General features: G+C 39.6%; 1 protein-coding gene across 8 annotated transcripts in view; it reads left to right on the plus strand.

The window, feature by feature from the left end:
- Positions 1-26,099, plus strand: part of GPBP1 (GC-rich promoter binding protein 1) — a 36,913-nt gene that overhangs the window by 3,899 nt on the left and 6,915 nt on the right. For 3 of the 8 annotated variants that reach the window (XM_062019186.1, XM_062019185.1, XM_062019188.1), the window contains exons 4-11: positions 6,920-7,023; positions 13,873-13,988; positions 17,891-18,014; positions 18,477-18,700; positions 19,312-19,378; positions 21,956-22,140; positions 22,906-23,046; positions 23,501-23,665. In XM_062019186.1, the coding sequence (XP_061875170.1) occupies positions 13,929-13,988; positions 17,891-18,014; positions 18,477-18,700; positions 19,312-19,378; positions 21,956-22,140; positions 22,906-23,046; positions 23,501-23,665 (966 nt within the window). In that variant the 5' untranslated portion in view covers positions 6,920-7,023; positions 13,873-13,928. Of the gene's footprint in view, positions 1-6,919; positions 7,024-13,872; positions 13,989-17,890; positions 18,015-18,476; positions 18,701-19,311; positions 19,379-21,955; positions 22,141-22,905; positions 23,047-23,500; positions 23,666-26,099 lie in introns of those variants that run through there. The other 5 variants (XM_062019189.1, XM_062019190.1, XM_062019187.1 and 2 more) reach the window with 4 other exon arrangements.

Genomic DNA, 26,099 nt, shown 5'->3' on the forward strand with positions numbered 1-26,099 from the left:
ATGCTGACAGTCTGCTAAGTGACTTGCAGACAACTGTGAAGATAAGGGCCTTGCGCTGAGGATGTATGCTTTAAGCCTTGATGTAAATATAGCTTTTGTACTGGAATAACTGTCAGCAGCTTGGCTCTTTTACTGATGTTTTTATTCTGATAGAATCCTAAACTGGGTACATTTGTATGGAGAAACTGTCTTGAATGATGTAGGCTGCTCTGTGTGAAAAAACTTTTGGTGAAAACTTTTAAGAGTAAGCAGTTCAAACTTGCAGCAAAGCTTAACTAGAATGTCATCTGTAAAATTACATAGGACTGCTTATTGTTTACCCCACTCCAGTGATAGTCCTGTTTAGAATGTGTGGATAAAGCAATGTGATTGTTATAGTTCATCAGTATCTTCTGGGGAAGTTGGGATTTGTTTGTTGGTTTTTTTATTTTTGTTTTTTTGTTCTAGTACTAGGAATAAATTCTGTCGTGCAAGGAGAACCGTTTGTGTACCTTATTAATGAACCTGAATTAAGACTTGTCACGCTTTTTATTTTGGTTTTTGTTACTGTGTGTTTTTGAACAATAGTATTACACAGTAACTGATGATAATGCCCTGTGCAGCTGTTTGTAATCACCAGAAATGGTCATATTTTAAAAAACTCTGTAAAACTCGTTTTAGGGTTTTAATATTATTTTCCGTCTTTTTGACATGCAAATTTTGGATAGCAAAACTAGCTTATTTTACTTTGTTCAAACTACACGAATCAGAGCAAGAAAAGTCTTTCAATAAGCTGTGCATTTAAAATGGGAGTGAAAATTGGGATCATAGAATGGTAGGGTTTGGAAGGGACCTTTAGAGATCATCTAGTCCAATCCCCCTGCAGAAGCAGGTCAACCTAGATCAGGTCACAGAGGAACATGCCTAGGTGGGTCTTGAAGACCTCCAGGGAAGGAGATTCCACAACCCCTTTGGGCAGAGAAGGCTGAGAGGGGATCTTATTAATATTTAGAAACATCTAAATGGTGGATGTCAGGAGGTTGGGGCATCACATTTTTCTATTGTAGCTAGCAACAGGACAAGGGTAATGGGATGAAGCTGGAACACAGAAAGTTCCACTTAAATATAAGAAAAAACTATTTTACTGTGAGGGTGACCAAAATTATTGTTTAAAGCTTACACTCACCATCTTTATTTCAAATTAGTGCTGCTGTTGACTAGATATAATAGGGAAGAATTTGTTACCACAATAATTTTTTTGTCTCAAAGTAAATGTGTTTTGTGGTAGAAGGAGAAACTTTTGGTGGAGTGAGTTATTTTAAAGGCTTCCTTAGTTTGAGGAAAAGTCCTGACATTTTCTCTTTATGGAGGAGAGACTTTGTAGTCTGATGCCTAGGACTTTTGCCTAATTCAGAGCAAAACCATAGGTCTTCTATGGCTGATGCTAAATAGGTGAGAGAAATATTTGAAGCTGGCCCATGATAGGAGAACAGATGAGTCAGTTTATTCTGTATCTTGGTTTTTCCAGAGTTGCTCTCTTTTTGGTGAGAAGTTTGCCTGCTGATGGTACTTCTTCAGAAAAAAATATAAAAGTTGACCTTGGCAAATAGCTTTCTCTTTTTGTTGTTGTGAAGTACATTACAGTTGGTGTTTGGCATGTCTCTGATGGAAAACATTCTGGTTTAATTCCCTCCCAGAAAATTCTGGCCTCTTTTTCCTTCTTGTTGGATGATTCTTTTCTAAGATGCCATACAGACTTGCTTATTGGACCCCTTTGAAATTCTTACATGTTCTTTGTTTTCATTGTGAGAAACAAACATACTGTCTTGTGAAAGGTCAGACTCTGCAGTGCAGCACTTCTCCTAAGTGTTCTTGCAAGAGGCAGTATCCTGGCTGGCAGGCACACGTTGACGGATAAGAAGTTTGACTTTTTATTCTCTGTTCCTAACTGCCAGGTCCCTCCCTTATTTTACTATTGGTTAGGTACTCCAACATGTACTACTTCCCCGGGATGCCTCCAATTCCTTAGACCCCTGCAACCCCTGTTTTGGACTTGTTAGTTCAAATTTTAATTGTACATCCTAATCGTGGACACATTGCTTCATTTAATGTTCAGGCCCCCTTTCTTATCCTCTTCCGGTTGCACCCTGCAAAAACAGCTACATTTCACACAAAAACTCTGTATCATCCAAAAATAGTTACATCCCTCCAACACTACTAGGCTATCTAGCCTTCCATAGTATTTAGCCCCACAGCTGCATTCTGCAAAAATAACCTTGGCATCGTCACATTCATGACTTGAGAAAGATTTGATGTACTTGCTGTAGCAAGTACAAGGAAGCTAAGCAGCAGCAATAGCAACAAGCTTGAGATGCTGAATAATACACAAGCTTTTTTTTTTTCTGCTCTCAAAACAGTAGTGTACTTTATTTCTGATGACTTGCAACGTTCTTTCACCCCATTTATAAATATTATGCCAAAAATTAATGCTGACAATGTGAAGGTTGGTTATCAAACAAGGCTGTGGTTGAGGAGTGGAGTTAAGGTTCCCACATGTAATGTGTGCTGTGCCATACCTTTGGTAGTAATAATCTGTGAGGCATTAGGTACAGTATCATAGGTCTGTCCCACTTAGATATACATACATTCTAATTTTAGAATTCCCTGGGAAGTACGAATCTGTGTATATCTCTGTGCTTTAAGACATACTCTGTTCATGGGTTTCTCGATGTAAATGAAGAGACTGAATTTCTAAGCTGTCTTCAAGGAGCATCAGAAATTTAAGATTCATATCTCCCTACTAAGTTTGTTAATTCATGGCTTGAAGCTTCTGACAGTCTCTGAAATACCTACTGTTACAGAAACTGCATCATGTAGAATAATATAGGCTATCCACTGAGCATGGGAAGTATAGAAACTGAAAATGCACAACTATTCTTCCTTGTCTTTAGCTTCTGGTGTGGTGGGTTTAGCTGTCAGGAGGGTTTTTTCTTAATATTTAGCATTGTTTTTGCTGTAAAATTTTAGTCAGGTCTATTTAAATAGACCAAAAGAATAGCCAAAAGAATACAATCTTTTAGTAAAATAGATTTTTAGATTGTAGGTGTTTTGGCTATTTTACTGCTATACTGCCCAACCTTTTCCTTACAGTGATATCACATTTTTTTTCTGTTTCTTCATACTGGGACATTATGAAAAAGCAAAAATCTTTTTCTTTATTCTAGTAGATCAGACAAATAATGTTATCAAATGTATCTCCCCAACTGTAATGAAACCTGTCTTAAAAAACTCAAGGCAACTTTCTAGGCTAGGAAATATTTTCATTTTGTGCATTCGAAGGGATCTCCCTGGAGCTGGATCTCTTGAAAAGCAGAGGGACTATTTTCTTCTGCCAGCTAAATACTGGTTAGACAAGTTAAACAACATGCCCTTAAAAATGGGTGGGGACAGTCTCTGATATCATGTCCTTGTCATCTTAAAGTTCTGCTGTGCTTTTTTTCTCTACACTCAGTGAAGAAAGGATCAGGTTAGGAAACACTTTAAGATACATGTAAATCCATGGGGCTTGACAGGCTGGTTCCATGAGTGTGGAGGGTGCTGGCTGATGTGACTGCAAGGCCGTTCCTTATTAGCTTTGAGAAGTCTCATGGTCATTGGGAGAGGCTTTTGAATACTAGAAGAGAGCAAATGTCAGTCCTGTCATCAAGAAGGGTGAGGAGGAAGACCCAGGGAACTAGAGGCTGGTCAGCCTCACTTCAGGCCATGGGAAGTTGGTACAGCAGCTAATCCTGGAAACAGTTTCCAAACACACGGACAGGAAGGTGAGTGGGAACAGTCAGTGGCTTTATGAAGGGAAAATTGTGCCTAACCAAGCTAAGAGCCCTCTATGATGTGGAGACTAACTTGGTAGATGAATGTAGAACAATAGATAATCATAGAATCATTACAGTGGGAGAAGACCTCTATGATCATTGAGTCATGATGTTTATCTTCACTTGAGCAAGGCTTTTGATGTTGTTTTCCATGGCACCCTCAGAGAAGCTGACAAAATATGTGCAGAGAAGTGTATGATGGGATGTACCAAAAACTGTCTGAATGTCCAGGCCCAGCTCATCAGGGTTGTGATGGCACAAAGGCCATTTGGAGGAAGCCATTACTGTTGTGCTCCAGGGTTCAATACTGGCACCTGCCCTATTTTACCACTTCATTAAAGTCCTGCAAAATGAAGCAGATCCCCTCAGCAAGTTTGTATATGGTATCTAAGGGGGGAGGAGTAACTGATAAACTAGATGTTTGTGCTGCCTTTCAGAGGAGCCTGGACAGGATGGAGAACTGGGACTGGAGAGAGGATCCTCACGAATTTCAGGAAAAGGAAAATGTGAAGTTCTATCTCTGGGGAGTTAGTAGTTGCATATGCCAGTACATTCAGGGGGCTTGACTAGCTTCTAGGCATCTTTGCAGAGAAGGACCTGGAAGTCCTGTTGGACAACCAGACAACTGAGCCAGCAGTGCATCCTCATAATAAGTATGACCAACATCTCCCTATGATGAGTTTTCTAGCAGTCAAGGAGAGGCCATCTTCTTCCTCTACTCAGCCTTGGTGGGACCACATGTGGAGTTCTGTGTCCTGTTACAGGCTCCCCATATAGGAGAAAGATGTGGACTTAGTGAAGTGAGTCCAAGAAAGGTCCATAAAGATGATCAGGGGACTGGAGCATCTTTCCTATGGGGAGAGACTGATACTTGTTTTGGTCTTCAAGAAAGTATGAGTTTGTTCTCTGTCTTTCAGAATGTTCTCTGGATGTTTTATTTTAATTTGTTGGAATATTATTTTCAGATTTCGAATTAGTAAATCATCATATCACATGTAAAATTCCATGAAGGTGAGAACAATGAGGGAGACTTTATTAAAGAATTAGGGCATTATACCCTCAGAAAGATGTTACAAGGCAGCAGTGCTTCACTACAAGGTGGTACTTAATGTGCATAACCCTGTCTGTGCTATGTTGAAGAGTTGCATGGTTGAGACATTCCTCCTATTATTTGCAAGGGGTGTGCACCTGAGAAAGTGAAAGACATGGTTTTGCACTTAGGAACTGCAAAGTTATTACACTGTTTATAGTTACATTAAAATGTGATACTAAATTTATTTCCTCTAGTCAGAGCTACTTAAACCAAATAATGAAAATAATATAAAAAAATCACAGCAGTTGAGTATGAATGTGTGTTACCTTACGTGCAATAGTCCTCTTGGGATTCTGTGCTTTAATCAGGCTCATTTTTCTCTCATTTGACTTGTTCATAGATGGCTATGATGGAACTAAAACTCAAAAGGCTTTGATTTACATCTGCATGCTCTGCTCTCTGCCCTTAAATTATTCCAGAAGATCGTAGATCACCCACCCAGCCCCACTGGTGTGTGGGCTCTAATGTCCACTTATGCAATCGGTATATATTCCCTGGAGATTAATTCTCATGGGAGTCAGTTTTCTAACTCCTGAAGAGTATTATACACTTTCATAGATGCTGTATGGCTATTTTTAGTGTTATGTAAATAGATAGAGAGAGAGGGTTTCTAATGCTGAAAAGAGGTGATGAATGGAAGTGAAGCTAGAAGAATTTCTGGCTAAACAGTCATTTTTATAAGGTAACAGGACTGATCACTTAAATTTTTTGTGTGTATTCTTTATTTTCTTCTTATGTTGAAGGCCAGATTGAAGACATTTGTAAATGAAATTACTATTGTTCCACTGTGTTAGCAGGAACAGTGCAGGAGACATATGAATTTCTAGTACATGAGGGAAGTCAAGTTAGCTTATAAATGTTCCAGTGTTTAAGCTGAAGATGTAGGGTTTTTTTTGTTTATTGTTTTAAAGCTTTGTCTGATCTAATTGTTTACAGCACTTTATATATGCCTGGCATGCAAAAAAAAAACCCCTCAACATCTAGGTTTGTCTTCTTGCATTATCCCTTTGCCCCATAACTTTTGGCAGTGCAACTGCTTCCTGGTTTAGTGCAGCAGCTAAATGAATTAATAAATGCACCTGATTCTGTCTGTAGTGACTTCCCAATTACCCTACCTGTAAGGAGTCAGATATGACTACACTGTATTCTCATTTTTCATGTGCTACACAGAGATACAAGGTGGACTATCAGATGCTTGCTAGGTTTCTGCACTGTGCTGCTATGCCTGTAATGCTCTTATGCTTCAGTAGTGGTTAGAAACTACTGCCACATGTTGCCAGTCTATTTGGTGAAATGATTCAGGAATGAAGGAGCGTGAAATAGTGTAGTTGTGGTGGCAGGAGTCCCTAATTTATGAGAATGAGCAATCATAGTTTTGTGGTTTTTTTTCCCCTGCTAAACATGGAGGGGGTTCAAAAACAACAATACTGCAAGAAATTACACAAATTTTATTAAAATGTGGAGAATGTGTTTGTTAAAACCAAGGTGTGTTATATACACTGTATTGTGGCTTATTTAACCCCAACCAGCAAGTAAGCACCGAGCAGCTGCTTGTTCACTCCTCCCAATCCCAGTGAGATGGGGAGGAGAATCAGGAAAAAAAAAAAAAAAGTTAAACTTGTGGATTGAGATACAAACAGTTAACCAGTCATTTATGGACACTCTGAACATGGCATACATTGACAATATTATGAAAATCTTGTGTACAGCATGCTAATAAAGAATTGTAAAGCTGTGGCAGTTCAGTTGCATGCCTGCATAAGGCACACACAAGTGTAAACACAAAACACAGTGGCCCCACACAACAGCTACAAAAAATGTATCCATTGGCCTAGTACTTAGACACAACAGCTTGAGCATTCTTAGGGGGAAAATAAGTCAGAAACTCACCGAATCTTGGTTTTAAAAACATACTGGATATCCAGAGAGAGCATGTTCTGAACAGTCAATTAATTACTTTCACATTTTATCCCAGGACTTTACAGTTCTGCCAATTGTGAGATGCCCCATCCAGCACAGACCACCTACAACTACTGACTTTCCATCTAATGAACAAAACAGACATAATTTTTTAAAAAGGTGAGTTTTTTTCCCCTAACATATTTCCTTTATTTGTCTATGACTTGGAACTTAATGGAAAACCTGGTAGATACCAACCTCATTTGTCGTAATGAAGCATCTTATTTTCTCTACTTTAACCACATGTATTTAAAGGGTCCTTAATAAAAAGTTATTACCTAAGCTGATCTTTGGTAAGACCTGAATTATAAAATAGTTTGAAATTAGAACAACTTTATATTAAACCCTAAACATTCTTCATCAATGACCTGGATAAGGGGGCAGAGTGTACCCTTTGCAAGTTGGCTGATGACACCAAACTGGGAGGACTGGCTGATTCCCCAGAAGGCTGTGCTGCCATTCAGTGGGATCTCGACTGGCTTGAGAGTTGGGCAGAGAGGAACCTCATGAGGTTCAACAAGGACAAGTGCAGAGTCCTGCATCTGGGAAGGAACAACCCCATGCACCAGGACAGGCTGGGGGTCGATCTGTTGAAAAGCACCTCTGCAGAGAGAGAGCTGGGAGTCCTTATTGATAATAAGCTAAACACGAGCCAGCAATGTGCCCTCGTGGGCAAGAAGGCCAATGGCATCCTGAGATGCATCAGGAAGAGTGTGTCCAGCAGGTCAAGTGAGGTTCTTCTCCCTCTCTACTCTGCCCTGGTGAGGCCTCATCTGGAGTCCTGTGTCCAGTTCTGGGCTCCCCAGGTCAAGAGGGACAGAGAACTTCTGGAGACAGTCCAGCGCAGGGCCATCAAGATGATCAGGGGACTGGAACCTCTTTCATATGAGAAAAGGCTGTAGGAATTGGGGCTGTTTAATCTGGAGGAGACTGAGGGGTGATCTTATTAACATTTACACATATCTAAAGGGTGGGTGTCAGGGAGGCTGGGACATCCCTTTTTTCTGTAGTATCTAGTGACAGGACTAGGGGTAATGGAAAGAAACTAGAATAGAAAAAGTTCTATCTAAACCAGGAAAAAATATTTCACCGTGAGAGTGATGGAGCCCTGGCACAGGCTGCCCAGGCAGGTTGTGGAGTCTCCTTCCTTGTTGGTTTTCAAAACCCACCTGCACACGTTCCTATGTGAACTGATGTAGGTGGACCTGCTTTGTAGGGGGGTTGGTCTAGATCATCTCTAAAGGTCCCTTCCAACCGCTGCCATTCTATGATTCTATGGTTCTGGTTAAATAATAACCATTGAAAATTCTTTCCTTAAACTAGTAAATTAAAACAGAGAGCAATGAGGTTTACAGTTTTGTATATTGAGTTTCCATATTATCAGTGTCCAAATTTGTGCCTTTTTTTCAGCAAAATGGTTGCTGTTGCCAGCACCACACTTATAAATGCAAACTGTAATTTAAATCTGACACCTTATGCAAGCATTGAACACCCTTAAGAATTTTTTGGTTTTAAAAAAACTTTTAAAATACTCCTTGCAATATATTCAGGTTTTTAAAAAAAAGTTGTTCTTTGGCTAGTTTTAACAACAACACAGAAACAAAAAATGGTCCACATTGTCCTGAAAATTGGTGTGTTAATACCATAGAGATGGCAGTATTTCAGTGTCTTTTTCATACCTTTGTAGATTGTGAAGCTCTGCTTCAGTAGCACAGAACCTGAGCAAGATGTTTTCATGGCACCTTGGTTGAAGAATGGCAAATACATTTAGAGTTTTTCCTGTGAGGGAATGGTGTTTTAAACAGTCGGTGATACATTTTTGGACCTTCTCTTAGTTGCCAAGAAAATAATAAAAGTGTTGAAAGCCCTGGAATCACGTTCAGACCTGTGGTATTCACCTCAGTAAGCTTTCTTCTGATGTTTGTGTTAATGCTGGACTACAACAACTGTTTTATCAGTGGTAATGAACAACAGTTGATCCATTGTGTGATGTGTATGTATCACTTTTTGTGATATGTGTTCAGTTTACTGAAAAATGTTGTAGTGGTTTTAGTCCTGTCTGGGTGCCAGTTGCCCACCAAATTCATTCTATCACTTTCCCTCCTAAGCTGAACAGGGAGAGAGAAATATAATGAGAGGTTTCTGTATTGAGGTAAGGACAGGGAGATCACTCAGCAATCAGTATCATGGGCAAAACAGACTCAACTTGGGGAGAATTAGTTTGATTTAATAATGAGCAATCAGAACAGAGCCGGGAAATAAGAAATAAAACCAAATCTTAAAACACCTCCCCTCACCCCTTCTTCTTCTCTGGACTCTCCCTCCTTGCCACCAGTGGCGCAGGGGATGGGGGTAGTGGACTTTGCTGCTGCTTTTTGTCAGGGGGAGGCCTCATCACACTTCCCACTGCTACACTGTGGGATCTTTCCCCACAGGAGAGTCCTTCATGAACTGCTCCAGCGTGGGTCCCTCCCATGGGCTGCAGTTCCTCATGAACTGCTCCAGCATGGGGCCTCCCACAGGGGCAGCTCCTCACACCCTGACCCTACGTGGGTCATCCACTGGGAAAACAGTTCCTTCAGGTATTGACTGCTCCAGCCTGAGTCCCTCACAGGATCACAAGTCCTGACAGCAAATCTGCTCTGGCATGAGCTTCGCTCTTCTCATGGGCTCCCAGGTCCTGACAGGAATTTGCTCCAGGGTGAGCTTCCCACAGAGTCACAGCCTCCTTCAAGCATCTGCCTGCTCCCGTGTGGGATCCTCCACGGGTTGCAAGTGAGTCTCTGCTCCCTAGTGGCCTCCATGGACTGCAGAGGCACAGCTGCCTCACCATGGGCTGCACCACAGGTCACAGGGGAGTGTTTCTTTCAGGGCCTAAGCTGCCTCCTCCCCCTCCTTCTCAGTGATCTCGGTGTCTATGGAGATGTTTTCACATTCTCACTCCCTGTTGCTGCAACAGTTTACCAACTGCCCAGCAACTTCTTCCCCTTCTCAAACATGTTACCTCAATCACTTATTGGCTTCACCTTGGTCAACAATGCGTCCATCCTAGAATTGACTGGCAATGACCCTATCAGCTACAAGGGAAGTTTCTGGCAGCAATTTGTTTAAAGAAGCTACCTCTGTATCTTCCCCTCTACCAAATCCTGGCCTGGAGAAAACCAATACAAATGTCTTCCTGAGAATTAAGAGTATCCTAGAGCTATGGAATGTTTATGAGATCATCAAAACAAAGGTCATGCTTTTAATGAAAATGTTTTTGTGTTAAGATACATTCTCAGCTCGTTGGCAACATCAGAAAGGTAGCGTCTGTCAGACTATTTACGAAGCCTGGTAAAACATGAAATTGGCAACTTGAAACTGTGTAGGCTCTGTACTCTAAAACGTAGTTGTAAAAAAGATGTTAATATTTGTCCTTTCCTGATCCACTCTTTCCTACTTTAATTATAGCTAAAGTGTTAGTGCTGATTAGAAGTTAGTAAGGTTTAATAATGAAAATACCCACTTTTCCCATTCTAATTTGCAGACCAATAATACGTATAATCAGAGGCGAGGAAATGTTTTCTTGAGTTTGGTGATGTGGAGGCCAGTATCCTCAATAATTGTTTATCTTGATAATCTTTAACTATAAACCTGGAAAATTGATCAGGTAATGTTCTAAAAATACATCTGTGCTTTTGCTACTGCTTTTCTTTTGTCAAAACTAGCTGGAAAAATTAGGCCTAAAAGAGTTGGTCTTTAATGGGTTTATTGAAATTTACAGATATTCTACTGCTGACTGGCACTCTGAGAACTCTGTAGTTTTGGCCCAGATCTCTGTCTTTAACACTTTACTGCTTTGTAGAGTCATCATAAGGAATTGACTCATCTGACAGAGCAGCACTATTAGAAAAATGATAAAAAGCTTTTAGTTGAACTGAGAACATAAGACTTGAATCTGCTTCTAGAATAATTTTTGTGGGAAGAAATATTCAGCCAGTGTTAGCAAGCTGTGGACAAAGCTTTCTTAAAAACACCTTTCCAGTCGTTGGGTGATTACCAATTCTCACCTAAGACCTTGATTTATGTACAAAACTGAAAGGATTGGGGTGTTACTGAATTAAGAATAAAGTATTTTTATGGCAGTTGGTTAAGTAGTAGTGTTAGGAAGCTTGACTCATTTTCCAAAAACGGTAAGATGAAGTTTAAGAAATCACATTGTTAGTGCCTTTGTTGTCCCATACCAATATCTAATAGACCAATAGCCTGGTAATACTTCATGGATCCTTTGCTATGTTCTTATGTACTTATATAAACCTAGTCTCTCCTTTTGTTTTTCAGACTGTAAGTGCATTGGTCTGAAGATTTTGTTATTGTATGGGTCTTCCAGTATTGATACCTGTCTTGGTCCTTCCTAAAGATTACATGATTCTTCTCCTTGGAGATAAGAACTGTATCAGAGGGATGGAGAAAAAGAAATTCTTTCTACAATCTACTCATGTTTCATTTATTGTTTCTTAATTTAGCATCAGTAGTATCAATTCATCTGTAAACATACACCCTTTTCTGTTTCTATACCACTGTGGAACATGTGATTAATAATTAAAAGTGAGTTTGATTCCAGTTAGAGAAGCCATTTCTTGTGACAGTTCTGTGACTTTAGAACTTCCTTAATTTGTTTTTTATGAGCCTAATATAATTGGATTATTTAGAGAATTTATCTGGAGTTTTTGTTAAGGTTAGTTTAGAAGAGTGTTAGAATACCTCAACAGAGTAATTTTTAACAAAATATAGCTTTAAACTTGTGTCTGATAGTAGTAGCTTTTGTGCCTGATACCTTACAATTTAACTCTGCTATCTGGTACCTGGTACCTGAATATGAGCTCATGGCTTAAAGAAGAACCAGCATCTTGACTAAGTGCAGTTTAACACACATCTGCTCAACTTCGTTTTAGAATCTGGAATGTTCTTGTCTGTTGCTAGAAATCTATATGATATCCTGGTAAAGGCCAGTGAGTGGCTGACTGGTGCTTAGCTTCTGCCTATGGTTAAACCATGACAAGTGTGTATATCAGAATATTTTTGAATCATTGACAATTTTGCATTGTGTATTTGCAGAGCATGATTTAGATGCTCTTGTGTCATGGTTTGATATGAAGCCATTTCTAGTAAGGGGAAGCGGTCTGTAAAGATAACTCCTGTAAGAAGTTGCTCAAAACTCTCCCCAGCGCTGAGCCAGACCCACTTCTGGGGCTGAGCCAATTAGGCACCTCCACGATCACTTTTTAAGAAGAAGCTGGAAGAGGAGGGTTTTTCCTGCTCCTTCTTTCTTCTGCCCTTTCTTCTTTTCTGTCTGGTCAGTGATGAAAGAGAGGAGGAGGTGTGCTGGAGCAGAGACTCCCCTGCATCATACCGAGAGGACTGGTGAAGCTGAGATTTCTTTGCATTTTGCTAAAGACCCCGCATCAGGGGCAGTGACTCATTCCATTAAAGACTCCACACCCGGGGCAGTGATTCTCTTCACTAAACAGCCTGTGCTAGGGGCAGTGACTATGGCCCAAGAAGGCCATTTCCCGTGGGAGGGACCCAATATTCACAGAAACTGTAACTATGGGGAAGAACCCACACCAAAGAAGCTCATTAAGATTATGCCTAGAAGAGGCCATGTCCCATGGGAGGGACCCTATATCCACAGAAGCTGAAACTGTTGGGAACAACCCACACCAGAGAAATTCGTTAAGAACTGTGTCCCATGGGAGGGACCCTGTATTGGAGCAGGGAAAGAATGCCAGCAGTCGTCCTCATCTGAGAAGACAGAAGTGGCAGAGCCCATCTGTGAGAGACTGACCACATCCCCCATTCCCTGCCCCCCTGAGCCATTGAGAGGGGAGGAGGTAGAGATATCGGGAGCAGAGAGCTGGGCCTGGGAAGAAAGGAGGGATGAGGGAGGGAGATCTTAAAGTGCTGGTTGTAATTTTCTCATCATCCTGCTCCCTTTTTGCTTTTTGTTCTATTCTGTTTCTTGTAGGACTTTCCTTTCTAAGTCGAGTACTAGAGTTTTGCCTGGAATCATAATTGGCAGCGAGCCCTCCCCGTCCTTGTTTTAATCCACAACAACCTTGCTTATCTTTTTCCTCCCATTTCGCTGGGGCGTCTGCCATCCTAACAAGGGTGGGAGTGAGTGGGGGCACCGAACGAGAGACTGTCGTGGTGCTGCTTTGCTGGCTGGGCCAAACCATGATACCTTGTAATTCATACAGTGTTTCATCCATTTCTTTCCTTTCTGTGCTATAGTTCAGCTTCTGGTGATATAGTTCACACTGTCTTGCATTTTTTGCTTATTGGGAGATGTTTGAAACAGGGAGATTGTGGAGTAGAAGAAATATTCTTTGGTTTCAGTCTTAAACCATGATTTGCTCTTGTCCATTTTTAAACCAGAGAAGTTTACTGGATTTTGACACTGTTTCTTGAGATGTAGACTCTGGCAGATGCATCTAGATAAAATATGAGGTTTGTGGTTTCTATAAGCATCTTTTCCCCCCTGGCTCCAACAAACTGTAATATGGCCTCTTAGACTGACTTTAGAGACTAGTTAAAAAAAACCCCAGTTTCTTCTAGAAAGCTAATGAAATAGCTCCTGAAATACATTCTAGACAGTAACAGAAAGTATTTCAACAAGCCAATTTGCTACACCTTTCTGTATCAGACCTAGGAGAAGGTGCTTTATCACAATTATTTGAGGAAATAAAGGAAGGAATGTTACAGTTGTATTTTCATGATACATGCAATATATCTGAGTGGTATGATGCTTTGGTAATAAAAGCACAAATGTGATGCCGTAAATGAGGATAGTTAGATTCTAAACCAGATCTATCTGAGAAAATGCTACCAGAAAACAGAAGAAAAACAATGATTAAAATGCTACAAATATAACCCTCTTGCAACTTAAGCATCTGAAAAGTACTTATTTGTTGTTTTTTCCAATTACAGGGGCTTGTTATGAGATGCTAAAGCCTTGTTTCTTTGATTAGAGAGTCTGGACCTAAATGGCGCAGCATGACTTTGCTCCAGCCTGGCTTAATTTTCCTACTCCACCATCATCAAAGGTATGTTTTTTGTTGATATTTTGGATTGGCACCTACATTATTAGAGAACTCTAAATGTCATAACCTCAATCAGTAAAAATGCAAATCTCTTTATGAATAGTGTGGTAACAGATGATACCTGGCAAGTCTTGCTGTGATTTTTAAGAATTCGTACCGTCCTTGTCAAATCTGTACCTCCAGTAGAGTTTTTTGCTTGAGCAACTGAGTTCATGGAAAGAAACATGAGCCTGGCGACATTGTCAGAGCTGTTGTTGGATTAAAATTGTCTTCATCAGGAGTTTAAAATGAATTACTATGCTCTGTGCAAGAAGTACCAAGAGAGAGGTGTATGGTTTTAAATCACACAAGTGATTTAAAAAAATGCTTTTGAGATAGACTTTCTGAAATGACTCTTCATCTGCTGGTAAGATGCTTGTTACTGCTGGTGGAGTGTGGTGCTTTCAAATAGTTGTGCATCTTCACTCTGGTTGTTTCATCTAGATTACCGATATTCACTTTATACAATGAGACAATTAGCTTGGAAACAGGAAACATGATTTCTGACTTCTAGGAAGTCAAGAATGTGCCTGTCTCATAGATGTTTCCTTTTTTCTAGCCTGTCCTACTCTTTTTCAATTTGTATGAGTGCAGAAGCAGAGGCTGCACCAGGTATTCCACCTCCTGTCATCCGTTTCCCTATTTGTAGACCTGTTGTCTTCAACTGTAGTATTTTGAATGCAATATCTGTTTTGTAGCTGTAAGTGTAGCGTTACCTTACTTTGATGTATTTGTGTAAGTTTCTTGCTGTCTTTCATGTCCAGCAAAAATATTTATCGCTGAAACTTACAGAAGTGAACTTGTGCTGTCATTAGACGTGCAGTCATAGGTCAGCATTAGTTATGTTCCTGTTGTTTTGCCTATAGAGTTCTGCACATGCACATACATGCATTTTTTTTAGTCAAGTTGCTGAATGTCTGTATTTATATTGCTCTTTCTTTTATACTAGCTAGCTTCTTTGTTTAGTATAAACTGCTTTGTTATTAGCAGTGCTCAGTTGCTCTTCTGGGAATATGAAGCCTGTGTATTTCAGGATGTTTCGTGTTTTATTGCGCTTGATTTGTGATTTATTCAAATATTTTGACTTGATTTTTCCAATTTAATACATTTTCAATTGGAAAAGTAATCAGAGCTTAGTTTAATATAGTGTCACAGATACAAAACAGTCTTCATCACGTATTTCAGAGTTCTTCTGGAATAGCTTTACTCTTCCTCTAGTCAATGTATAATAAAATGGGATAAAAGTAAATTTCAGAACTACTCCAGTATCACTTGAATATGTTTGAGGTATGGGTTGTATTTGTCACCTCATTCCTGAATTACAGGAAATTTCACTGCAAGAAAATGTTATGGATCCTGTTCTCTTCCATGATTCTTTGCTTTAGGTAGACTTTAATTTATCTCTTCCAAAAACTCTGTGTCATATATTTTCTCCATTACAGTCTATATGCTTCATTTTTCAAATGCAGTTTATTTCCTCTTCTCTCTATGATCAGCATTCTGTGCTATATGGTATAGTTGGATGCTAAACACTTGCAAAGTAATTTCGGTCCTACCTGATGTGTAGTATTTCTTAATTTACAGAATAAAGCATGAATAAAGGATGAAAGCATGAATTTACATAATAAATTTACAGAATAACAGAATAAATCTTGTCATTCCTCTACAAGACTGGTCTCAAATGTTGTGGCCCTCTGTCCCCTCCATTTCCTAGAACAGATTTATATTTCTGCTTCCTGAATATCAGCAAAGCAGCTGAAGATAGATAAGTGAGTAGATAAGGATCAAATTAATGAGGAAAGATGAGGTGAGGCAGACAAGGTGTTTTAGGCAGAGTGGAGCTGAGATGAGGCTAATGGTATCAACAACTTTTAGACTTGAGAATGAGAAACTTTGCCTGCTCAGTTTCTATTTCCCTGAAGAGACACTTCTGGGAATTGCATCTTTAGGAGCTTGGTTCCTCACTTGATCCTGGGTAGCTGAGACTTTTCTATACATAGATAAAGGCTAACATTAGGAAAACCAGATGCCAGGAAGCTGGGGTTCCGAATGAACTTTCTTAGAAACAGATTACAGCTTGGCTGAAATCCATCTCACCTAATACTGCTGATGATTTCCTTCTGGATGATAAGCTTTTATATCATCTCCCTGTCACTTAAAGAGTGAAGTCCACCTAAATAGCTGAGTATCCACTGCTTTTATTCTGATCTGGAACTACTATATTTGCCTAAGTACAGTATTGCAGTGGGGCGGATGGAAATGGGGTGGTGTGAACAGTGAAGCTATCTTGGCACATGGATGAAACTTTTCAGAAAGGATTGCTATAAAATGGATATGGGGAGATTGCAGTCAGACTGTTAAACTCAGTTTTTGCAAGCTTAGTTTTACTTAATGTTAAGCAATAAGACTGTTACACTTCTGTATTTTTTTGTTTCTTGGCTGACTGAACCCGATCAGATAATTTTTGAATTTCCAGAAATTACCAATAGACTTCCTGTTGATTGTGAAGTTTACGGTCATCTCTGACACAAGAGGCTTTATAGACTGATACCTCCATCATGTGGGAAAAATGAAAACTGCATGATCTTTACACACAATTTAGGGACTTGAGATTCATTTTATCATGTACAATTCAAGCAGTATACATAAAATACTGTCAGTTGTGCTTTGTGAAAATGTGATTGTTCTTCAAAGTTCTTACAAACAAATGGAACTTAAACTCCAAAAGCAGTATTAGAAACAACACCTTGAGTTTTTCTGGGACATTGTCAGTAGAACTTGCGTACCATTTTTTAAAATGTGATTGTCTCTTGCAAGGGAGGTGAAAAGAAGGAAATTACAGAATAATTTACTTCAATACAATTTTCCAAAGTAGCTAAATGTATTCAAGTGATTTCCTTTTTTTTTCCCTACCCAGTCTTATTAGATGAATACTTTAAATATTGATTATATGTTAGTGGATAATAACCATTGAAATAAACTTTTGGAGCTTTCATTTTCAGACATACACCATTATGATTGTACTTCTTTTCCTCTGTGTTACTCAGTCTGGAGAACAAGTGAACTTCAGGCAGCAAAATTCATACTTTGGGTGCTGTAAAGTTGATACGCCCTGCAATCATTAATCTTATTTTGTGACAGAGTACATTTTCATGTTGCTGTGCATTTATTTATTTGTAGCTTTTATGGCCCTGGGGTGTGTTGGCTCTGTTTTTGTGTGCAATGCAGTGGATGTATAGTCTGCTACGGGGGAAGGGACTTTTGCTCCATCCTCATTCAATAGGTCAGTGTTGGCTAGGTGGTACAGAGGTGAGTTACAGCCCACTAGGAGATTCATGGTGTGGACAACAGTAAGGCCAAATACTTCTTTTACACAACAAAAATTAATTATTGAATTTTCAAGCCGTACCAGGGAAGTAAACGTTATAGTGTTAAAACAGTAAGGCCAGATAGAACACATAGGGAAGATACTGCTGTAAGATGTGATCTTTTTGGGTTTAATCCCATTACGTATGAGTTCTAGTCAGGGTGGAATTTAATTTTTACGTACTATTCTCAATATAAGGTTTCAGTTTATAAAGTATACATTAAAACTTTATGTCTTCAAAATTTCTACAATGCCTACTTATAAGCTGATAATTTGAGGTGTATTTGTGAATCTGTACACTTCTGACTTTTAATTTGTTTTTCGTAACTAGTTGCATTTGCCTTATTAAGTTATAACAACAAAACTAATAAATGAGGACCCTTTTTTTCTGGTACAATTGCCTCTAGTGGCAGTGACTCTGTGCTTTCTGTGGACAATTCTGATAATTCAGTTTTGTAGTCAATAATATTTCAAATCTAACACTTACCCTCCTTTTCAGTCATCACTGAACTTGGAGAAACATTCTGAAACTTTCTCGTGGACAGAGAATCATTATGAAGCAAGTCGCAGAAGACACGACTCTTCAGATGGACTTGATCCTAACTTTGGACAGGCAAATGGAGGTATAATTTAGCTTTTTAATACACTTTCATTGTTGTTTTGTAGCACTCTGGTTAGATAAAAGAAAAGTTTGCTAACAGCTCTTCTAAATTCTTATTCTGTAGCAAAACGGATCATGGAAAGAGATATTCTGGGAGAGAATGTGATGAGGATTGTTTCAAGTGGTGTAATTCCAGGTGTATTTCTCTCTTAAGAGTGTGGAGTTAATATTCTAACCCACAACATGAGCAGAAGAGCAAGAAGCAGACAGAAAAGGAGGTTGACTTGTCATAATATTGGACTACTGTCCTCTTTATCTGGCACTGTTTTGAAAGATTTTTGCCCTGCTATTCATATGAATGAAAACTTAAGTTTACTATGGTATCACTTGGCAGAATATAGAGCTGCTGATTTCCCTAACAATTTTGCAAAATTAGAATATTATTTTAAAATCGTTTATAATATAATTTCTTTAAAAATCTAAGGGCATTTTGGGAGAAAAGAGAAGAATAGTTGGCGTTCACAAGGCAGAAGTGTTACAGAAAACATAAACCATCGTGAAGGACATCATGGCAGAGGTTCCCGTGCTCGTTCCAGCCCTTTCCATTGTGGAAAAGGCCAGGGACTACATGAAAGCAATGCACCTGATTATGAAACTGGGAAAAAGGAAGTCAAAGAAGTCTCCAAACAGTTTGAGGCTGAGGATTTTGTAAGTTAATTGTAGTTGTAATGAACAAGGTGTAATTGTTTCTGAAAGTGCTGTTTTGTCCATTACAAGCTACTTAGTGAGATTTTGTCAGTTTCAGATCACCATTTAAAGGATCACCCTTCCCATAGGTCCCCTAACTTGTTTCTCCTTTTGTATACATTTTTTATCATTACATGTTTATTACTGTCATTTAAGTGTTTAAGGGAGAGCACAATTGAGTTCCTTTACTGTGGTATGTGCAAGTATTAAATTCTGCAGTTACCTGAAATCTGAAGTACTTACAAGGTGGTCTTTCTGCCAATAGCCCTTTGAGATCTCATGCTTCAACCTAGAATTGTAGGATGTAAGGGAGGAAGGGTGAACTTCTTTGAAGAGCCATACATCACTGTTTTTGACTTTCTCAGGACAGTTTGTATTGACTGCTGCCTGAGATATGTTGTTGGAGAAGAAAAACAAGTGAGCATTGCCCTATTTGAATTGCAGGATGAAGTTGCTAGTTTGTCTCCATTTAAAAATCTTTGACAGCAGAGGTCATGTTGCCAGTCTTGTCTTCATTTAGTTGTTCCTGAAATCAAGGGCTTGGTTTTTTAAATGATAAAACTTTCTTTCAGCCTTCCTTGAACCCTGATTATGAGAGGGAACTGAACCAGAGTAAATCTTTAGCTGCAAGTGTGTGGGGTGAGTAATTTTGGTGTTTTATAGAAGTAAAATATAGTGGAGATCTGAAATTGTGCTAGAAACAGGTTCTTTTCCTAGATTTATAAAGGTATAGATTTAAATGAAAAAGATACAGATTGAAATTGAGGAAACTTCAATATTATTGCAATGTAAGTATCTTTTTGTTAGAGAGGTAATGCTTCTATTTGAATATCAATCTGTTGGTTTGCAGATGTAGCCACAACAAGGACTATTTCCTAGAACAAATATACTTTTTTTAAAAAAGATGTCAAGTATTTATCTTCACCTCTATTTTCAAGAAGAATTGAAATGAAAGTAGGTCATCTGAACTAGTGATGCAATGATAACTGAAGAAGTCATGAAAAAAATGCTTTTGAATGATTTGAACTATAGGAAGAGCTCACAACTTCATGTCTTACTTTATTAAAGCTCTGCTATTTCTAAACTTGTTTTGTAATTGGGAAACTTGTGGTGGTTTAGCCATAGATGGATGCCAGATGCCCACCAAGTCATTGTCACTCCCCCTCCTAAACTGGTCAGGAGAGAAATATGAGAGATTTGTGAGCCTAGAAAAGGACAAGGAGATCACTCAGCAATTAGCTGCATGGGCAAAACAGACTCAACTAGGGGAGAATTGGTTCGATTTGTTAAAGAACAATCAGAACAGAGCAGGGAAATAAGAAATAAAACTGAATCTTAAAACACCTTCCCCCACCCTGCCTTCTTCCCTGGACTCTCCCTTCTTGCTGGCAGCAGCGCAGGGGATGGGAGTTGCAGCCAGTTCATTACAGATGGACTTTGCTGCTGCTGCTTTTGCTTCTCAGGGAGAGGCCTCCTCACACTTGCCACTGCTACAGTGTGAGGTCCTTCGCCTGGGAGAGAGTCCCTCATGAACTTCAATGTGGGTCCTTCCTGTGGGCTACCGTTCTTCACAAACTGCTCTGGCATGGGTCGTCCATGGAGAGAACAGAATTCTCCAGTGTGAGTCTTTAAAAGAATCACAAGTCCGGACAACACACCTGCTCTCTGATGTTGGCTCCTCTCTCCCCATGAGCAACCAGGTCCTGCCAGGACCTTGCTCCAGTGTGGTCTTCCCACAGAGTCACAGCCTCCTTTGTACATCGACCTGCTCCGGCAGGGAGTTCTCCATGGGCTGCGAGTGGATCTCTGCTCCCCAGTGGCCTCCATGGACTGCAGGGGCACAACTGCCTCGCCATAGGCTGCACCACAGGTCACAGAGAAGTCTTTCTTCCAGTGCCTTAGCACTTCCTCCCCCTTCTTCTGCACTGACCTTGATGTCTGTTGAGATGTTGTTACATTCTCACTCCCTTCTTTAGCAACTGCCTAGCAACTTCTTCCCATTCTCAAACACGTTAATCACAGAGGCATTATCTCCATTGCTAACTGGCCAGGGTTGGGTCAGCTGCAGGGTGGGTCCATCTTAGAATTGACTGACGTTAGCCCTGTCAGCTACAGGGGAAGCTTCTGGCAGGTCTTTGTTTAAAGAAGCCACTCCTATCGCCGCCCAGCTACCAAAACCTGGCCAAGGCAAAAGAACCACAAAACTGAAGTTAAGACTGTTATTATATCCTTTTAAAGGAAACAATATTCAGGGCAGGAGCAATATTACAATCCCTTCTAATGCCTTTTAAAAATACATGCTTCCTTGTAAAAATGTATTTTATCTTGTGTGTACATGATGAGAGCATGCAAGTACTATCAAAGGTGATTTCATAAAGTTTAATAAGAGCTAAGTATACAGTAATCAATAATGTTTTGTGGCATCTACCTGCTAAACAGCTGAAGTCATGTGGGCTTTTATAACAGATTTTTTTTAAATGTAGGATGCTGTAAAGTAGAAATACATGTAGGGAGAGAAGATAATCTTGGAAAAGGCTGTTAGTACAGCATTGGAGTGCATTTGCAAAAAAAAAAAAATATATTTTTTTTTTTCACTTTTTTGAAAACTTTAGAACTGTTTTTGTATTCTTTAAAACTGTTGTCATTTGCTTAGTATGATAACTGACTGTATGTCTCTTAATTGCTACCGTCTTGGACCTGGAAATATTGTATGCATCAGATGTTCTCTATGCCCATCTGAGGCATGGAGGTAGAGAACTGGTCATTGCTGTAATCCAGAGTATTGCACATCTCTTGTCTTACATTTATAGAGCCTCAGTGTGGAGTATTTGGCTCTAAACTGAGCTATTAATAAGTAATTATTCTTTTGGTAGCCTTAAAGGCAAATATGAAAACCGTAATCTGTTTTGGAGACTGTCAATGTCTAATAGTGTTTGGGATTTAGATTTGCAACCAAGAACTGTCTGTCTGGCTTCTTTGAAGAATGTCTTTACCTTCAGAAGATAAAATTCTTGCATTGCCAAGTGAAATATTTTACAAATGGTAGTTGTAGAAAATGGAACAGAACCCATGTTTATCCAGGCTTGCACGATGTTTTATTCTTAATCATATGACTATCCACTACCTTAGAAACTTAAGATTATATACAGATGTGCACACACACACACACACATACATACATATAAATATGCACACACACACTTCTTTTTTTTGCAGAGTACCCTTTGAATCCTAAATCTAGATCTCCAAGAATGCTGGTCATTAAAAAGGGCAGTACAAAAGAACTGCAGATATCTGGATTCCCAGTAGGAGGAAATCTTCATTCAAAATCTGTAATGAATGGAACTGATACTAGTGTTTATAAAGGATTAATCCCTAAACCTGTCACTCCAACCTCAAAGGTCAGTCTCGGATACTGATGACATCAACGGCATGCTGAAAAAATCATACTGTAATTCTGAATGGGCTTATTTCATGCCTGAGAACACTGTTCCTAGAGTATTATTATGCTTTTAATTATTGCTAAGTGCAGCACACCCTAAAAATGAGTGGAAACAACTTTTTCTCATTTTTCTTTTTAAACTATACTGTAATTGGATCTCTATTTGTTTCTCATTTGTCTTTTTGAGAAGTGCAAGGGATGTCCAAGTAAGAGTGAGTCATAGAATCATAGATTGGTAGGGCTGGAGGGGAGAGGTACAGTTCACATAAAAATACCTTCAAAATTTATCCTAATTATTGGTAGAAATGATGTTGAAGTTTATGAGTTGTCATTCCGATCACTTTCCAAATGCAGCTTTCTGTGTTTGTAATTTTTGTTCAAAGAATTTTTCTGTGCTTTTGTGAGCATATTATAGAGTAGTTCTTAGCTCTCTTAACATTCTACATTAAAAGCTGATACTTTCAGCTTTTGAAGACTCATATTTTTATTCTTAATACTTCAGATATGAGGCTCTTAATTGTTTTGAAACTTTAATCTTTATATAAAAAGGGTAAACAATATTTGTGAGTGGATGAAGTGCACATGAGCAGTTTCTTTTTCACAAGAAAACAGACGTTTGTGCTAGATGATTGTTGTGGTTATAATTTGATTTTGCTTAGATTCTTTAAGAATAATCGTATTTTAGCTTATGGCTCTTGAAATTTCTGTTTAAATTTTTGTTTAGCCCACACAGTGGAAAAACCAAGCAACAGAAAATAAACTTGGGAATCCATTTCCTCGTGAATCTGCTTATGGTGTTGGCAATTTCAGTCCTTTCAAATCAACTGCTAAGGCGTTTACTGTCTTGCAAAATTCAGTAAAAGAGGTAAAGCAGCTTTCATTGTTCTTATCAAGTCTGTAAAGCATTTAATTCAGTTAGATAAGGGAAGTTCTATGCAGAATTCTATTAAATACCTTTTTGTTGAAGTGAATGCATGGAAGTATGGAAGAGACATCAAAAGTTGCTTTGTAGGTTTGATTTGGCATAAAAATGGTGCGTTAGAAAGTGCTACCTGAAAGGATTAAAATTAAAAATTGCTAATATTGTGATACACTTCAGTATGTTTGTTAGCAGTTTTTTAGCAGTGGTCCATAAATCTACATTTCTGGGTTGACATGTAAGAAATGTGTATGCTGTATATATCTTCCCTCTGCTTTTGACACTGGATATATTTGAAACATGAACCTGCGGGTGCCAGGGAGCTTTTTGGTTTTCATTCAAAATTGTCTAAACAAATAAACTTCTAATATTCTTTATTTTTCTGACTCCCCTGTATTAGTATAATCGGTCAAATTCATCATCCCTGGTTGACAAAGTGGGTCAGCCTCGTTTAACAAAATTGTCAAGAATAAGGACTGATAAGAAGAGTGAATTTTTGAAAACATTGAAACGAGATAGAGTGGAAGAGGAACACGAAGATGAGAATCATGCTGGGCAAGAGAAGGTAGTTTTGTTTATACCTATTGTAGATCCATTAGTAGTGGTTTTTGGATGGACCATAAACTACTTTTTATTTTGCTGTAAACAGCTGTTGAGTCATGGTCTTAGCTTTCTAAATGAAGGAAAGGAATTATGTTTTGGTGAACCTAAAGTCTTTCCAAGTACTATCTTTCCTCTAGTTCTTCTTATTAGTTTATTTTTTTGTTCTTGATCTGTTATTACATGCTGCCTCAGTTACATCCGTGTCTTTGGCAAAAACAAAAAGAATACTATAAGCTTAGTATGCTAACATAATCACAGAAACGTTTGGTTTGGAAAAGACTTTTAAGATCATCAGGTCAAATAATTCAGCTAACACTGCCACACCCACCACTAAACCATGTCCCCAGTTGCTCCATCTACACATCTTTTAAATACCTCCAGGGATGGTACTCAGCCTCCTTTAAAGTAGTTGTAGAGAGTAATCATGTATACCCTCAGCCTCCTCTTCTCCAGACTAAACATCCCCAGTTCCTCAGCTGCTTTCCATCAGACTTGTGCTCTAGACTCTTCACCAGTTTTCTTGGCCAGGACCTCAATTTCTCACTTGTACTGGACGGCCCAAAACTGAACACAGCACTCAAGGTGCTGAGTAAAAGGGGACAATCACTTCCCTAGTCCTGCTGGTCATGCTATTTCTGATACAAGCCAGGATGCCATTGGCCTTCTTGGCCACCTGGGCACACTGCTGGCTCGTGTTCAGGCAGCTGTCAATTAACAGCCCCAGATTTTTTTCCTCTGGGTAGTTTTCAAGCCAATCTATCTCAAGCCTGTAGCATTGCTTGGGGTTGTTGTACCCCAAGTGCAGCACCCAGCACTTGGCTTTGTTGAACCTCAGACAACATCAGCCTGTCCAGGTTTCAACTCTCCAGCAGATCAACACTCTCACCCAATTTGATGTCATCTTCAAACTTACAGAGGGTACACTTGATCCCCTCATCCAGATCATGGATGAAGACATTAAAGAGAGCAGGCCCCAACACTGAGCCCTGGGAAACACCACTGGTAACTGGCCACTAAGTGAATTTAACTCCATTCATCATCACTCTCTGGGTGCGACCATTTGGACAGTTTTTCACTCAGTGTGAAGTTCATCCTTCCAAGCCATGGGCAGCCAATTTCTCCAGGAGGATGCTATGGGAGACGGTGTGAAAGGCTTTACTAAAGTCCAGGTAGACAACATCCACGGCCTTTCCCTCATCCATTGTCATGGTTTGATATGAGGCCGTTTCTGGTAAGGGGAAAGGGGCTGTAAAGATGACTTCTGTAAGAAGTTGCTCAAAACTCTCCCCAGCTCTGAGCCAGACTCACTTCTAGGGCTGAGCCAGTTAGATGCCTCCAAGATCACATTTTAAGAAGAAGAAGAGGAGTGTTCTCCCTTCTTGTTCTGTCCTTCCTTCTTTTCTGTCTGGTGGTGGTGCAAGGAGTTGGAAGAGAGAGGAGTGACTATGTGGACACCAAGGTCAGTGAGGGAATAGACGAGGAGGTCTGCTGGAGCAGAGACTCCCCTGCATGCTATTGAGAGAAGTGGCAGAGCCCATCTGTGAGAAACTGACCACATCCCCCATTCCCTACCCCTCTGAGCTGTTGAGGGGGGAGGAGGTAGAGATATTGGATGCAGTGAGCTGGGCCCGGGAAGAAAGGAGGGATGGGGGAGGGAGATCTTAAAGTGCTGGTTGTATTTTTTTCATCATCCTGCCCTGTTTTTGCTTTTATTTCTGTTCTGTTTCTTGTAGGTAGTAGAATAAACTTTCCTACCTTCCTCTCTAAGTCGAGTACTGGAGTCTCTTTTGCCTGGAACTGTAATTGGCAGTGAGCCCTCCCTGCCCTTGTCTCAATCCGCAACAACTTTGGTTATCTTTTTCCTCCCATCTCACTGGAGCCTCTGCCATCCTAACAAGGGTAGGGGTGGATAGGGGGCACTAAGCAAGAGACTGTCGTGGTGGTGCTTTACTGGCTGGACCAAACCACAACGTCCACTCAGCAAGTCACCTTGTCAGAGAAGGAGATGAGATTAGTTAAGCATGACCTAATCTACTCCATAACCTTCCCTGGCATCGACGTCAGGCTGACAGGCATATGATTCCCAGGATCCTCTTTCTGGCCCTTCTTGTAGATAGGTGTCACATTTGCCAACCTCCAGTCTGCCGTAACCTCCCCAGTGAGCCAGAACTGCTGGTAGATGATGGAGAGAGATTTGGTGAGCACTTCTGATGGACCTCTCAGGTGGATCCCTTCTGACCCCATAGACTTGTGGTGGCAGTTTCATATCTACAAAATAATTAACAAATAACCTGGTTTTGCTTCTCAAAACATTTCCTTTTTAATTCATGTGTTTAAATAGCCCAACTAAGACTATTCTTGGTCTAGTAATAGCAACAATACTTCAATTTATATTC

This window comes from Colius striatus, chromosome Z, assembly GCF_028858725.1.
Source record: "Colius striatus isolate bColStr4 chromosome Z, bColStr4.1.hap1, whole genome shotgun sequence".
NCBI classification, from domain to species: Eukaryota; Metazoa; Chordata; class Aves; order Coliiformes; family Coliidae; genus Colius; species Colius striatus.